Here is a 16,497-nt window from a genome sequence, read left to right as displayed (position 1 = left end):
TGTCTGTCTGCTCAGACAGGGATTTTTCTTTATCAGCAGTCAGACAGTCAGACCTTGTAGGTGGTCAGATAAGATATCATGTCCTAATATGGCTTGGTTAGTCTCACTCACCAACAGAAACTGTTCAAGCTACTCATCAGTGATTCTTTTTCTTTTTTTCCCCTCTCTACCTCTTTAGGAACAGTAAAGTCAGATGGCAAGCTAATGGATAAGTCTCGGTTAGCACTGAAGACCTCCGGCCTTCAGCGCTCCTCTTCAGATGCCGGTAAAGACCTAAGAAATGGCAGCTGTGCTGGGGATCAACGTAAACCTCCGTCCGGCCTCGTCAGGCCCTCAACTGGTGGAAGCTTTGGCTTCAAGAAGCCTACCACAGCTACCAATAATGGCACAAACAATTCCAGTATGCCCATATCCTGCGGCTCTGCAAATGTAGGAAAAAATCCCAAAACTTCAGGTATTCCTGTCAAACCAGGGGCTGGTGGTGGCGGTGGAGGACGTAAGACTAGTCTTGATGTTTCCAACAGCGACCATAGTGGTTTTCTATCTCCTAATGCCAGAACGTCTCTCCAGTACCGCTCTCTGCCTCGGCCAGCAAAGACGAGCACCCTGACTCTAACCCGGCCGAGCTCAGCACGCCCAATGAGCACTACCATGGACACAGGCTCAGGGCTGATCAAACCACCACAGGGCTCGAGACTCAAAGAGCCCGCCTTAGGGCTTGGGTCTGGGTTGAGTAAGGCAGGTGGTCGTGGGATCCCAAGTCCCAGTCCTGTCAATCAGACAGACAGAGAGAAAGAGAGGGCCAAAGCCAAAGCTGTAGTATCTGACTCCGAGTGTGGAGGCGGGTCTCTGAAGGGCAGCCCTGCTCAGACCCCCTCAGAGAATGGAGGGAAGCTACAGGGGCTGAAACCTCCCAGCAGTGGCAAGGGCATGGATCTGCCCTCACCCAACACACACAGGTACCAGGGTTCAAATACTACTACAAAAAAAAATACATCGTGAAATTCTCAGTACTTTTCAACACTCTTTCACAAACAAAATAAAGTATTGATATGCATTTGCCTTAACATTGTTCTTGTCTTTAGGTTATCAGGAATGCGCAGCCTGGCAAAACCTCCATCCATGGCTCAGCTTGACAAGCTGAACTCAAACAGCCTAGACGTGGGAGTTCAGGACTCCCTGCCACCTAAGATTCCTCCCTACTCCAAGCTCCAGGACCTGGCCAGCTCAGCAGGCAGCACCACCGGCCCCTGCCTGACCCCAAGCCCCGCCCCTTTACTCAATGTGAACTCTTCGAGCTGCTTCTCAAGCTCAGGGACAGGTTTGGGGTCAAGGCAGGTCTCTTCCCTCGGGGTTCAAGGAAGCGGAGGTAGCACCTCTCCCCTGCTCTACCCTCGTCTGTCTGGGCTGCATCGCAGCATGGAGTCGCTGCCACTCCAGATGAGTCTGGCCCCAGAGCCCCAAGAGAGGGAGAAGGCCAGGGAGAGGGAGCATTTGGTGAGAGGCTACACCACCTTAGAGTCCCGCCACAAAGATAGACAGGAAGACAGAGGCCCTCCTGCCAGCTGGAGCTCTGGAAGTAAAGTCTCATTGTCTCTCACAGACAGGTGAGATTCAATTATCTTCAACTGTGCATATATTTAAACCCAATCGAATCACACCGTTCTGCACGGCTAAAGCAGATGTTTTGTCATTCCTGTTTTGTAATGCTGCTATGTACCTCCACCTACTGGTCCGCTTATGAACTGCAACACCATTATTCAGGGTAGGCAGGAGATCAGGGAAGTTCTTCATATATTGTTCTTTTTTTCCTACAAGACAATCATGCATTACCCTCCCATTATTGAGTCAGGACATGGAAAGGTTATTTGATTGGTATTTGATGACAAAATGCTGCTCATACTGGAAAAGGTATTGAGCCATTTTGTTTGCAGAGAAACAACACTTATTCAGAGATAATAATAATATTCCTCCCAAAATTAAAACATAGCCTTACAGCCTTGTAAGGATATTCTCAGAATATCAGAAAATACTTAAGAAAATCACTTCACACAGTCTGAATATGACTTTAACAGCTTTTACTTTGAGATGTAATCAGAAATCCAGAGTCTTGCAAAAAGTAAGTATATGAGATAAATGTTGAGTTGGTAAATATTTCCCAAATTATATAATATGGTTTAATGAGAAGGCTAAAAGTCATATTTAACAAATGCATCAAGTAAGGGCCACCACATGAATGCATGACCACCTACACACACACACACACACACACACACACACACACACACACACACACACACACACACACACACACACACACACACACAACACACACACACACACACACACACACACACACACACACACACACACACACACACACACACACAGAGTGTGTGATTATCAGGCTATTATTACTACAGGCCTATTATCGGTGTTATATGGGCCCCAGTGACTGAAGTTATAATTACTGGCTGACACCAGCTGCCTGCCAGTCGTGCTGTGCTTCTTTGTGCCTGCTGCCTGTTCTTGAGAGTTTAATAACTCCCTGCAGCAATGCTTAAATATTGTCTTTGTTTAATCTCCACAGTTCTCAGAGAGACAGAAACACACTGCCAAAGAAAGGTTTAAGGTAGGTGGACACACACATCACACACTGCCATGCACTGATAGTTTAACGCAATATGGCAGGATGGTTTAATTGCACCTACACAGAGATCCCATTGATAAGATCCTCAGTGATGGACATATTTTGTTAATTCTCATTGTCCCTGTCACTTGTATTCTAAAAGTCCTGCTTTAATCCCCTCAAAAATGTACAGTATCTCATTGTGTCCCACTGACAACATTTTGTATGTCTTTCCACATATTGAAAGATATTGGCACTTGGTTATACTTTATTTTTCACTCCCCATTAAGCATTTAAGAGCAGTATATAAACATTTAAGAAATATAAGGTCTTCTTTAAGTTAAACAACTTAACTCCTTGAGTAAAGCGTCCATTACTAGATGCTGGTAATATATATATAGATAATAAATTATCATGTTTACATTTTAGCAAACACACGTTATACTAAAAAATATTCATGGGAAAGTCTTAACTGTTGAAAATAATAAATTTATAATAAATAAATTGTAAAAAATGACCTCATATCTGCTCATAACTACATATGAATGTGTTATTAAAATGTATTATATGTTTATATCCCGATTATAGATAACACAGGGTTTAAAATAAAGCAGTTTTTTTTATTTATTATTCTTACAAACTTATTTCCATAACTCGTTATTTTGACTTTGGGTACTTTTTGTATGTTCACTGTAGAGTAGCATTTAACATGATGTTCCTTAATGCCCTCAGACTCTTAAACACTGTACATGAATTTAAATATGTTACAAGAGATTTCAATACATGACAACAGATCTACAATGACTGAACGTTTTTTTTATTTACTATTAGTGACCCTGACTTTGCCTTCTGTTTGTGTAGTTTAAACTGTGCTTCCCAGGTTGAGGAGGAAGGGAATGAGAAAGGAGAGAGGAGACACTCTCATTCTATTCTTAGTATGACCGACTCGCTCACTCTTCCCCTGCTGTCCTCACCTACCTCCTTACCCCGCACCTCTAAGACCAGTATGGGTGAGTTTAAACACATGGACACACACTCAAAATAGTACTGACTAGAATAGTACTACACTAATTATATATTTCATATATAACATCGCTAACTCTCTTTCCTTTGACCCCTCTGCTCTCTTTCTAGTACCCAGCCCTGTTGGCGGACCTCCGAGGATGACTCGTTCCAACAGTATCCCAACACAGGATGTCTCTCTGGAGCTGTACGGAGCATCTCCGCTGGGCAGCACACTCTCGCTGGCTGAGCGGCCCCGCAGTATGGGAATGCTTCGCTCTGGATCCTTCAGGGACAAGGACCCCGACGAGGGTAAGCCCACTGAATTATTTAGATATATGTTGTATGACGTTCTGTCCGGTGTTGTTGTGCAACTCTGTTTCTAATTGGTTTATTTTGTTGCTCTTAATTGTTCTCTTTTTAGTTCATGGGTCTGTTCTCTCTCTGGCGTCCAACGCCTCGTCAAGCTACTCCTCGGTGAGTGTGGGCGGCATGCAGACTCAGGTAGCTACACTTCAGTGTGTGATGTGGTGCATTTGTGTTTGAGTGGGTGTAGATGTTTGTCTGTACAGTTATGCTTTACTCTCATTTCAAACTTTAAAGAGAGACAAGACTTTCTCCCTAGGTATCCCAGATATATCTTATTAGTCTCCTCTCCTCTCTACTCCTCTCCTTTTGTCTTATCTAACATCTTGACTTTTATCCCCACTGCTTCCAAAGGCTGAGGAAAGGATTCAGGGAGAAGTAAGTGTGGTCTTTCCTGCTCTTTCTTCTTTTCTCTCTCTGTTTCTGACCTTTCATCCATCACTCTCATCTCTGTTGTCTGTGCGAGAACAAGTCAGTCATGTATTTCATGAACAACATCCTCTCCAAGTCACTTGTGTAATGTCAGATATTGTAAGCTTAAGTAACTCTATTTTCTTTCTAGTGTAACCTATTTGTTTTTCATCGCAGCAAATCCGAAAGCTGAGGAGGGAGCTGGAATCGTCACAGGAGAAGGTGTCAAATCTGACGACACAGCTGACAGCAAACGTATGTAGTGTTTGTCTTCTATCTTACTAACCAATAATAAATGGCAGTGCCCCTGGCATATGATCCCAAATAACGTATTTTCCTTTGTAGCAGTCTCAAAATTTCCTCTTAAAATATGAAATTTAATTAAATGTCTTTAAGAAATATTCTTACATAAATAACATTTATCCCCAAGTGGATGTCAGAAAAAGAGTCAAATCAAAAAATAATAATGATAAGAAATCATAAGGATAAAAACGTTGCTTCCAACCACACTCTATAATCTATTTGAATGACATTTGCCATAATTAAAAACTACAATATGCAGCCTTCCACCTCGAGGCAATACATTTGTAGTAGACCCTCCCTCCATTTTTACACCCTAATACTTGTCATCCATCTAGATGAACTGTCCACCTAATAACATCTACCCTGAGGCAGATGTAACTCATACTAATAAAAGACAGACAAAGACATCATGTGTGTTGAACAAGTGACAGCAGTCAGTCTGCTCTCAAAATTTTCTTTTCTTTTATTTCTTACTGCTTAATATAAATCTAAATTGCATAATACATTAAACTTTATTCGTATTATGTTAGTGTGCCAGTTTATTACTGCTGGGGTTGAGATAATTTTTCTTCATGTCAGAGGATCCAGACCTTTTAAGGAAAAGTCTGGCGGCATTCTATATTTTTCTAATTCAACTAATCCAATTCAAAGACCAACAACAACAATGAATTGATCCTACTAAAATGTATCTGTGCCCAAAGCCTAATATACCTCATTCCCCTGTTGAGTAAAGCTCTATTGTTGTCAAAAAAATTATAACACAACAATGAGCCACACTGGAATTGGGTGACATTTTCTGTTACTACGATAAACTGCGGAAAATACTCACTATTACACCAAAATCTGAAGATGAAAATAGTCAACTTTGAGTATTGTTTGTCAATAGTTACAGTGCCCAGCTGTTACAGGAAAATATTCAGCCTTTTTATAAAAACCACACTGTATATTCATGAACCTTTTTCAAGATTTGAGTATCGCCAGCCAATCAAATCCTCACTCAGCCCTCCTTTACAAACACTTTATTTCTAGCACAAGGCAAGATATGAACCCTTCTGATAAAATCGTAAGGAGACACATAGAGCTTTATAATCCAAGCTGTGGTATGTCAGTCATAGATCATTTCTGTGCGGCCTCAGCACATTTCTTATCCATGTGCGGCCTGAATAATGCTAACCTTCTCCTGAACCTCTCCCCAAGCCATTCTAGCTTTGGCACACACACACACACACACACACACACACACACACACACACACACACACACACACACACACACACACACACACACACACACACACACACATACAGGTACCTTGCCCTTTCTCTCCACTATACAAGGTTGTATCTGCACGACCACCATGTCAGCATTTCCATTAGTAAAAGTGCAGCAATACAGCTCACCCATTATGCATGGTTTCATACAGCACACATCAATCAAGTGTTACCTTCTTTGTGTGTGCGTGCATTATTCATACTGTTTGACCTTATTATGCGAGGGCAGTGAATAGGCGAAACAGATGCATGGATCACAACCTGATTATGTGCTGGATTAATGACTGTGCTGTATGCAGTATCATACTGTATTTTACATTATATATAAAAGGAGGGGGGAAGCAATTTTCCCTTCCAGCTCAGGTGTGTGAGAGATTAGGGAGGAGGAGAATTTTCCGCAGGGGACATTCTGGTCAGCCTTTGTGTGTTTTTCGTCCTTTTAGCATCTGGTATAGGAGTGATAAATGGGCCGAGGAAATCTATTGAATCTGTTCCCTGTAATTTCATTAGACTTTCATTAGTTAGTGTCTACATGTAAACGATGCTGTCACAAACCAGTAATATGGATACAAAAATAATTTGTATAAATAAATAACTTCCTTTCATAGTACTACTTTAATATAAAAATTGGGGGAAAATTATTTATTGTTTTTTGTTTGTTTCGTCTTTTGGAAACAGGCAAATCTGGTGGCCGCCTTTGAGCAAAGTTTGCAACTGATGACAACTCGGCTGCAGAGTCTGTCAATGACCCAGGAACAGAAGGTAACGTCACATCCACTCTTTCAAACACAAACAATCTTTAACATGAATTCCAGCTGCATTGCAGTCTCATGAGCAGTCTGCTAGGAGCAGGCAGCGTTGTGCTATCATGGAGTGAGACGTCTTTCATCCCAGCCTGCGGTGAGGAGCTGAATTTAGGTTAGAGGCCAAAGGCTGCAGTCCCACAGGGTGACTATCTGTGAAAAGAGGACAGAGGATCTATGAAAAACAACTTCGCTTTAGGCTGAATGAAATGTGCAAACAGTTTGCATGTGCACTCACACAAAACACGAAATTCCTGCATTCTCAGGCCTTTGTATCTGTTTTGCTGCGTATAAATTGATCAGCGCCCTAGGCAGTGTTCAGTGTGTGCATAAATGTTAGGAGTCTCTCTCAGCGCTTCATGCCTTGCTGCTCTCACTGAAAGGTCCGTCTAGACCACTCCAGAAAAAGTCTTTGTTGTTTGTGCCAGTGCACTGACCTGTGCAGCTCAGCCTGGAGCACAGGCTCTTTAACCTTGAGGAGATGGGCCAGGCGGCTCTATTTAGAGTGGAGTGGGATCGACTTTAGCAGACAATATGCAGCACAGAGAGGCTCTGTTGTTCTGAACTCTTCGTACTTTTGAACTGTTAACACCGTGAGTGGGAACAAGCCCACCAGGTGTATGAGCTCGTACTGTGGGTTTGAGTTGTAGTGCTTAAATAAAACATCAGACAATACTACTGCTCCCCAAAAATATAGGAAAATATCAGTTATTATTTTAGATATTAAAAAATGTACCAAACCATTCATTATTTGCAAATCATTATCATAATCATCTTTATTTGCATCATATGTCATTATACAATGTGAAATGTAATGCTACATTGTCATTGTCCGAATGCATTAGAAATTATTTTCAAAATGTATAAAATGTGAAAAAAGAGCAAGATAGAAAAATATAATAATATTGGTGTTAAGAAAATGTAAAAAAGTTTAAATAGAGGTAAGTTACAGTTCAAATATGTTCAAAAAAAGAACTGAACTGTAATAGGTATAAATTAGGTAATGATGGGTGAAGTACTATTACTGTTACCATTACTTTGGGGAATAATTAGCAGGTCATTAAAACAAAAATGTGTATTATTATTATTACCAGAAGCTTTTTCTGAGCTGTTTATCTTGGAAGACCTCATTCAATGGAAATGATACAGTAAATAGACAAACAACAACGTTTTGACGATGAAAGGCTGCTTTTAAAAAACTAAAAAACAAATATAATCCGATTTATCCAAACCCAACTCGCTGACATTTATTGAATTTGTTTGTGTAGGACTCAGAGCTGTTGGAGTTGAGGGAGACCATCGAGGCTCTGAAGGTCAGGAATGACGAAGCCCAGGCTGTCATACATGGAGCCTTGAACACCCCAGATAACATGAAAGGTTTGGAGATGGACCGACCACTTGATCTTTCTGTTTTCTTCTGTCTTCTCTGCACACTGTCTCTGCACATTTGCCTTTTAGTGATTTTGAGTTTTCTTGTTTACCAGACATGCGGATTCGACGTCAGAACTCGTGTGAGAGCATCTCCAGTCTCAACAGCCTGACCAGTATGTCGAGTATGGGCAGCCTGAAGGACCAAGATGCCAAGAAGAAGAAGAAAAAGAGCTGGGTAAGAACGCACGCTGCATGTGAGGCAATGTTCTACTCTCATAACCTGGTGTTTGTCTATGACATAGTAGTACGTATGAACAGCCTCTCCCTCCTCTGTGTTGTGTTATTTGTTTCTGTTTTAGGTCTGTGAGGTGAGTGCAATCATTTTGTCCCTGTAAAGCCTCTATAAATCTAATCCTGCAACGCAATCCTCAAGTACCCTTGATCTCTGCTCATTGACCTCTCTAGACTGCTGATTGGCACCCTGTCTATGAATATTAAATTTGAACGGATGTAAATCAGTTCGAGTGGTAATCAGCAGACATGACGCTCCATAAAAAGTTCTCAGTTTAATCACCAGAGTTTATAAATTACAGTTCTCAAAGAGTTTCTGCTTTGTTTTTAATACATTAATATCATTTACGTTTTGTACAACTTTACCAAGTAAACTGACCCGAAATCAGGTACTTAATCTACAAAAACATGCTCTGACTATTCTTTGATCTATTTGCAAAAAATAACTGGAAGCTTAAAGGAAAAGTTTCTCATTTTGGGAAATACACTTATATCTTCCCAAAGTCACTCTCATATCTGTCTGTTATAATGAAGCCTCTTAGCTTAGCTTAGCTTAGCTTAGCTTATCCTAGCATGAAGACTACAAACAAGGGGAAACAGCAAGCCTGGCGCAGTCCTAGCAACCTCACAGTTATGACAAATCACCAGAAAGGGTGTTGGTGAGTTTAAGAGGTGCTGATGGGCAGATTTTATTTTATCTGGGCTCGCTGTTCCCCTCTAATGCTGAGCTAAACTAATATTTTATAGACAGACATGATAGAGTGGTATTAATCTGCTCATCTTACTCATGACAAGACATTTAATAAGTGTTACCCAAGATGACGAATCACACTTTTAATTTTTGACATTTGTGATATTGATTAACAATAATGCAGCATTTTGTCTTTACCTCTTTTATTAATTAATGCAGTAACCCACTGAATATTGGTTTAATCTCAGTCTCTCCATCTTTCTCCCTGATCCTCTCTATCTGTGTAGCTGAGGAGCTCCTTCAACAAGGCGTTCAGCATTAAGAAAGGCGCCAAAACATATTCAGACATTGAGGAAATTGCCACCCCCGACTCCTCAGCTCCCAACTCCCCAAAGATGCTCCATGAGGGGGCAGAAGATGTAGAAAACCAGTCCACATCCCTCAAAACATCGGCCTCTGCTACCTCTTCTGTGTAAGTACACAAACACCTTACTCCACCTCTTAGCTCAATAGTGAGATAGCCAGTTTAGCCTTCATGGGGGCCTTGGTCTGATAAATGCATCGTGTCTCCTCCAGGATCATGGAGACTACAGAAGAGGGAGACAATGAGGAAGAGGCGGTATCTGACTTACGCTCAGAACTCTGGGTGAAAGAGAGAGAACTGACAGACATCCGATTGGAGGCCTTAAGCTCTGCACATCAGCTGGAGCAGCTCCGAGAAGCCATGAACAGCATGCAGGTTTGTTTTGCCTGTGAATATTCAGTAAAGTCAATACCTGAAGCATAAGTATAAATGATAACTAAAATAACTTGAATTTAAAAATGTTTACCATCTTATGACCTAGTCAACGGTGGAGAACCTCAAGGCGGAGAATGACCATTTAAAAACAGGCTCCAGTCCCACCTCTTCCACTTCCCAGCCTTCAGGTCTGGCCTCTCTCCTGGGACCCTCAATGAGGCAGCCGATGAGCATGTCCCTCACCAAGTCCTTCAGTCTCAGTCTGAATGATTGTAAAGATCCAGGTAAGGGTCACACATGGAAATCCACCTATTTTCAGTCTACACACATGCACAGTTTATATAAATGTTATATTTCTATACTCATTTCAATCCATTTTTTTCCCTTCAATCTTTTCAGAGGTGTCTCCAGTTGACACGTTAAGTGTGTCTTCCCAGCGGGATGAGGAATGTGTACGCGTGTTTGTCCGCATTGGAGATCAAGCAGAGGTAAACACAGAACACCTTTAATAGACACAATATCCAATAATAATGTAAACGGCATTAAAACAAGCAGCTGGGAGTTTGTGCACTGATTCCCTCTCTCTGTCTCTGTAGGACAGTAAACAGCAACAGGAGTTCTACCTTGGCTCAGTGCTGGTCAATGCCAGAACTGACTGGTCCTGTCTCGACTCTCTGATATCTAAAACTTTCAAGGTAAGTCAGTGCTTGTCTTCTCTCACTGCATGGACATTTGTGGTTCTGACAAATAGTATAGCTGTGTCTTTGATGGATCAGTCCCTAATTTCTTTTGTTTTTCTTCAGGACTACCTAACTCAAGTGGACCCGACTGCCAGCCTGGGTCTGACCTGTGATTCGCTGCACATGTTCCAGCTGACCCCGGGAGTGCAGAGGGTGATAGGAGGGGAAAAACCTCAAGCCTCACCTTATCGTTGTTTGGGCAGTGGTTCAGCTCAAATACTTGTCACTTTAAAAGGTTAGTGATTGTCTTTGACTGATATTAGCAACAATATTAGTAACTTAAAATTGCGTGTAATCCACTCTCATTTGGATTGATTTTCTTATCTTCTAAGCAGCCACTGGTCTCTGGTTTATTTTAGTAGTTCAGTACTCTGTAAGAGTGCTTTTCAAAGCTTTTTTTTTGCCCTCATTTTACATTTTCACATTTTCTTATCTCCTAGTAGTGCAGTTTATTAAAGATGTTCTGAGAAATTATAATCACAACTGGAGTTCCTGTTGAAAACCCTGAAATGTTGAATGACATGAATGCAACAATAGGGAGAGTTTTCAAAACAGTCCTTTGCCGCTCAACACTGTACTGCCTTGTATTGATTACTTAATTATTCGACTTTGACAAGAAAATAAAGGCAACACAATCTAGATTGTGATGGATGCCTCACTTAAGAGACTCAATATAATTTTTCCACTATAGAAGAATTAAAAGAAACCAGTTTGTGTCTAGACAGTAAGAAATTGTAAAACAACTGCTCTGCTTTTGGTATGAAAGTACACGCAATTTGTAAATGACATGAAACATGAAAGAGCATCATTATTTCCATGTTATTCAAATACCATGGCACAATTATTTAATAATAAATATTATATAAATCGAATTGCTTCTTTGCTCTCTCTCGCCCCTGTGTCTGCCTCTCTCTAGGTATCAGAGAAAAATGTGTTGACTCACTGGTGTTTGAGACTCTGATTCCTAAGCCGATGATGCTGCACTACATCAGCTTGCTGCTGAAGCACAGACGTTTGGTTCTGTCTGGGCCCAGCGGGACAGGAAAGACTTATCTGGCTCAGCGTCTGGCCCACTTCCTTCTCCAGCGCAGCCGGACTGACTCGTCTGAGGCCGACCATGAGACCTGTCTCTCCGGTCGCAGCGCCGCTGTCACCTTCAACATGCATCGGCAGTCCCAGAAGGTAGCACATTACGCTGGATTTTTGTCAGTCCTTTTTTCTATACAAATGTGGATCTGTGCACACAGAACATGTAAACTCACCTGTCCTTTCTTTAACAGGAGTTGCAGTTGTATCTGTCCGATCTAGCCAATCAGATTGACAGAGAGAGTGGAGGAGAATTGCCGCTGGTGGTTATTATAGATGACATCAGTGATTCAGCAGCCATCACTGAGCTTGTTAATGGAGCACTCACCTGCAAGTATCACAGATGGTGAGTCTCTTCAAACAGTTACGGTAGTTCACTCAAGACTTGAATACGATTTCATGAAAGTACATAATATCCTCTGTTGATGTTTCAGTCCTTACATCATTGGGACAACCAATCAGCCTGTGAAGATGTCATCTAACCACAGTCTACACCTTAGCTTCAGGTGAGGGCAAAGAAAATGTGTACCTTGCCCCCTTTTATTTTGGTACACTATTAAATACAAAATAAAGCGATCAAAAGTAACGTTTTCTTGCATACGACAACAGGATGGTGATGTTCTCCAACAACGTGGAACCGGCTAACGGGTTCCTGCTGAGGTACCTGCACCGTAAAGCTGTGGAAGCCTACCAGCAGAAGGAGCAGGACTCGGCACGCCACCAGGCTCTTCTCAGAGTGTTGGACTGGATCCCTCAGCTCTGGTACCACCTCCACACTTTCCTGGAGAAACATGGCACTTCAGACTTCCTCATAGGTGAGAGACAGTTGGCCGGGTTAAAGAAAAAAAAAACAGGGAACATGGGGTGATAATTGGATCAGCAAGAGGTTTACTTGAATTCTTTCCTCCTTTCAGGTCCCTGCTTCTTCCTGTCATGCCCAGTATCAGTGGCAGAGTTCAGGCAGTGGTTCATTGACCTGTGGAACCACTCCATCATACCGTACCTACAGGAGGGAGCCAAAGATGGCATTAAGGTGAGAACACACACACAGATATCCTCCGTAGTGTGACAATAGTGCAACAGACATTCAGTAGTACAACAAGACATTCATTTCATTACCTCTGTGTCTATATTTTATCTCAGGTGCACGGGCACAAGGCAGTATGGGAGGATCCAGTGGAGTGGGTGAGGGGGACTCTCCCATGGCCCAACGCACAGCAGGACCAGTCAAAGCTCTTTCACCTACCTCCCCCCAGTATAGGTCCACTCAATGAGGAGAAGAAGCCCCCCAAAGATACACCTCCAGCCAGCACACTGGAGTCCGATCCACTGGTAAGAGTGAAGGTTTCTGTTGAGATGGGGGACTAGTTCAGGGCAGAGAGGATGCATGGTGGGAATGCAGGTATGAGGTGTCAGATGTTAATCAGTCTATCAATAGAAAATGATTTGGGAAATATTTTGATAATAGACTAAGGGGATATTTATAGAAAATACACCACTGAGGTTTTGCACAGTAAAATGAAATAAAAGCGACACAGTTCTTTTTTTCCCCCAGACACTAACACTCAGCATGCGACAAATTAATAATGCATCTTATTAGCAGCACTTAATGCAAAACATATGAACTTTGCATCTGCAGTCTTAATACCCTGCTAGGTTGAGATGAAAAGTGTAGTGCCCATGGCAGTTATTTGCAACAGTTGTCATTAATACTCCACCAGACATTGACAGGTAACAGACACTCAAATGTGAAGATTTATCACTTTTCTCGGTTTTCTATCAGTTTGAATTTAATATTGTTTTGTTGTTGGGGCTCTAGTAAATTGTGATTGGAGTTCACTATTTTCTGACATTTCATAAGCCAAACAATTATCACAATTATCATAGAAATGTTTCATCAAGTTAAGTTTCTAAGTTTTAAAAATGCTTAAAATGCATTTTAAAAAATAGTTCATATATGCCATGCTAAATCTAACCCTGTTAAACTAAGCATGTCTGTTAATCTTTCTCTCTGTCTTTTCCTGCTTCCCAGATGGCCATGCTGCTGAAGCTGCAGGAGTCGGCCAACTACATAGAGTCTCCAGAGCGGGAAGGATGTCTGGATCCCACTCTGCAGACTACACTCTGAGAATAACATGCGGCTGTCAGTCAATCTATGGAACTATGGAGTCTTTATTAAGACTGACACAGCGGGTGCATTTCCAATGAGACTTCAGAGACTCAATAATTAACTTAACTGTGTGCTCAGTGAGCAGCTACAAAGCAAAATGTAAATGTTCTATAGGAATAGTGATTATGGAGGAAGGGTTTGCTCTGCCCTGCTATCAGAAAGACGAGCAAACTGCTTTCGTAGGAAGCTGTGATGATCATGTCAGCGAATGACGTCGACTTGTCTCTTCTCTGCCCTCAATTTGTTCCCGATGGGTTGTTGTTGAATCTGCAAGTGCATGGTAACCGGAATAGTATGATGCAAAATATTACCTATAATCCCATTGATCAAAGCCCATTTGTTTTCTTTTCTTTTTCTTCTTGGCTACCACAACTGTCACCATAAATTTCTGGTGCTTCATTTCATAAGGAAATTCACCTCAGAAGTAACTCTGATTCCTCAAAAGTAGGTTCATCACTTGACGACAGCCAAAAATGCACTTTATTTTCTACTTGTGGTAATTGGATTTTAGGAGGCTGTGTCAGTGACTGTGTATCGAACGGGAATCATGCAGTTCATCAGTAATTCCTCTAGATGGCAGCATCGAATCCTGCCTCAGTGCTCTCCTGGTGTGCTTTCTGACTTATCAAAGGTGCTCAGTAGAGCGTAACACACACTTTAAAACAGAGCTATGAAAGTGGACTTGAAGGTTTTTCTCTTCAGTTCAGCCATTGTGTCATTCATGATTTGAATATCAGAACAACAAAACTGTAAGAGGAGCATGCATGGTGAATAATGAATGGAAATCAATGAATCGGTTTAAGGGTCAATCTGTAAAGAAATTCTCTTAATCGGTGTGATCAGTAGCCACTGGTTTCCTCCAGTTAAACTGATATAACCACAGAAACTGAGATTGAACCTACTCAACATACTGTATTGTAAACACACAGAAAGAACTGCTTGTTTGTGTAATCTGCCCAGACGTTCTAACATTTTGGGCTATGCTTGCATATATTCTGTATTTAGATATCAGTTTCAAAACACAAAATTCTCTTGTGATAGATGAGGATACAGCTTTGAAAATCTTGATTTTGTAGGTTTTTATACTGAGTCATCTTCAGCGATCATCTGCATACAGCAGCTATCACCTATGTATACCTATGCCATTATCGTCAGAAGCAGGAAACACTTCTGTCTTCGCTGTCTTAATCATAACACATCATTGAAGTGGAGAACATCAGTTAAAAAAAAAATACCAATAAGTGATAAGAATCTGTATAACAAAAACTGTTTACTTCCTTGTTGCATTTGCTCCTTCTCACGCATTGTTTAAAGAGTAACTGTAAGAGTAAGGGCTGGGGGATAAGAAAGGTTGAAATTCATTTTTAAGTAGCTTCCTCCTATTCCTTTCCTTTATTTGATTGCACATAATATATGTTAGAGTACTAGATTACAGAGAGTATTTATTGCTCACATCTTGACTGTCCTTGTGATAAAGGAAGAAAGCAAGAAAAGACGTATAAGAGGAGGAAACTTTTACCCTGAAGTACCTCAGACTGCCATATTCTGTCCAGATTCTGTCCTCTAATGTCCAAACAGGGTGCTGGTGTAAAGTAGAAACATGATGCCTAAATCTATCTGTGCCTGAAACACAATTGGCCTGAAGCTGCTTTCAAGCTGTTTTAATCTACCACACGGAGGCCTCGATTAGAGGAAATGTCATCACTTCCTCTCGCCTACTCTGATGTCACTTTAATGTCATCACCTTTGATGCCCAGATTTAGGTGGATAGTGGGTTATCAATTATGACCTTTGACTGGTAGTCATGGGGATAAGATGTTAGCTAAGATGTTGTGTCTGCCAGTTAACTCTGACATAGATGATAATGCGTATCATGGCTGGGCTGCCTGTGTGCGATTTGACACCATTTAAAATGTAAGTGTGAAAGACTTGACATCTTTGTGGAGTTGCCTGAGAGTTGGAAGCAGTGTAAGAACAGATAGTGGCCTGGAGATGTAATGTAGATGCATGTATCCCTGCTGTTTTCCCAAAGCTCCTTTTCATTGGACCTACCACACTTAACCTTACCATAGGAGAGATTTTTATTAACTGGATATCTTCCTCTTTCCACATTGTTTTTATTAAGAGCAGACATTTGTTTTTATTATGCAAATATTTGTAAAGGTTTCTCTCTCTCTTTTGTACATGACATCACTATTGTAAACACTGTAAATAGTCAGTGCATCTGCGACAACAATCACTGAAACATGTAGAGATCTAAGACGAGACATGGCCCCTGTATGCAGAAAACGGGCGTCCTTGGTGGTTTTATTGTCTTCCTCATGTGGGAAGGAGCACTTGGCTTAAAAAGGGGGCCTAATAATGGTTGTACGGCATGTCTATAAACACATCAAATCCCATATGTCAAACATTGAGTAATGGACACAATAAAGTCATGCCATTCTTCACATTACTACCTGTCTTGGCTGTGTTTACATTCTGTTATCCACGAGGGGGCGCTAATACTCCTGTATATAATAGTATTTTAGGCTCTATGAACCTAATTTGGATATGGTGTTTTTTGTCATAACAACATGTTATTTGCATTACTTAAATGTTGATGTCATTGTTTGTACAAGTTACAA

The 16,497-nt window shown here is 41.3% G+C and overlaps 1 protein-coding gene across 1 annotated transcript in view; it reads left to right on the top strand.

Moving 5' to 3' along the window:
* The window catches only part of LOC129099324 (neuron navigator 1-like), an 80,905-nt gene extending 64,587 nt beyond the window's left edge, over window positions 1-16,318 (top strand). The window contains exons 9-31 of the mRNA XM_054608523.1: window positions 179-959; window positions 1,086-1,607; window positions 2,591-2,632; window positions 3,491-3,639; window positions 3,764-3,943; window positions 4,056-4,135; window positions 4,586-4,663; window positions 6,661-6,744; window positions 8,054-8,162; window positions 8,270-8,391; window positions 9,426-9,610; window positions 9,715-9,877; window positions 9,984-10,161; window positions 10,277-10,365; window positions 10,474-10,572; window positions 10,681-10,852; window positions 11,534-11,799; window positions 11,898-12,049; window positions 12,138-12,209; window positions 12,313-12,518; window positions 12,618-12,736; window positions 12,847-13,035; window positions 13,736-16,318. Coding sequence (XP_054464498.1) covers window positions 179-959; window positions 1,086-1,607; window positions 2,591-2,632; window positions 3,491-3,639; window positions 3,764-3,943; window positions 4,056-4,135; window positions 4,586-4,663; window positions 6,661-6,744; window positions 8,054-8,162; window positions 8,270-8,391; window positions 9,426-9,610; window positions 9,715-9,877; window positions 9,984-10,161; window positions 10,277-10,365; window positions 10,474-10,572; window positions 10,681-10,852; window positions 11,534-11,799; window positions 11,898-12,049; window positions 12,138-12,209; window positions 12,313-12,518; window positions 12,618-12,736; window positions 12,847-13,035; window positions 13,736-13,831 — 4,133 coding nt within the window. The 3' untranslated portion in view covers window positions 13,832-16,318. The remainder of the gene's footprint in view (window positions 1-178; window positions 960-1,085; window positions 1,608-2,590; window positions 2,633-3,490; window positions 3,640-3,763; window positions 3,944-4,055; window positions 4,136-4,585; window positions 4,664-6,660; window positions 6,745-8,053; window positions 8,163-8,269; window positions 8,392-9,425; window positions 9,611-9,714; window positions 9,878-9,983; window positions 10,162-10,276; window positions 10,366-10,473; window positions 10,573-10,680; window positions 10,853-11,533; window positions 11,800-11,897; window positions 12,050-12,137; window positions 12,210-12,312; window positions 12,519-12,617; window positions 12,737-12,846; window positions 13,036-13,735) is intronic.
* Window positions 16,319-16,497: the final 179 nt, after the last annotated feature.

This window comes from Anoplopoma fimbria, chromosome 12 (assembly GCF_027596085.1).
Source record: "Anoplopoma fimbria isolate UVic2021 breed Golden Eagle Sablefish chromosome 12, Afim_UVic_2022, whole genome shotgun sequence".
Taxonomy (NCBI): domain Eukaryota; kingdom Metazoa; phylum Chordata; class Actinopteri; order Perciformes; family Anoplopomatidae; genus Anoplopoma; species Anoplopoma fimbria.
This window is presented reverse-complemented; position numbering and strand designations above follow the sequence as displayed.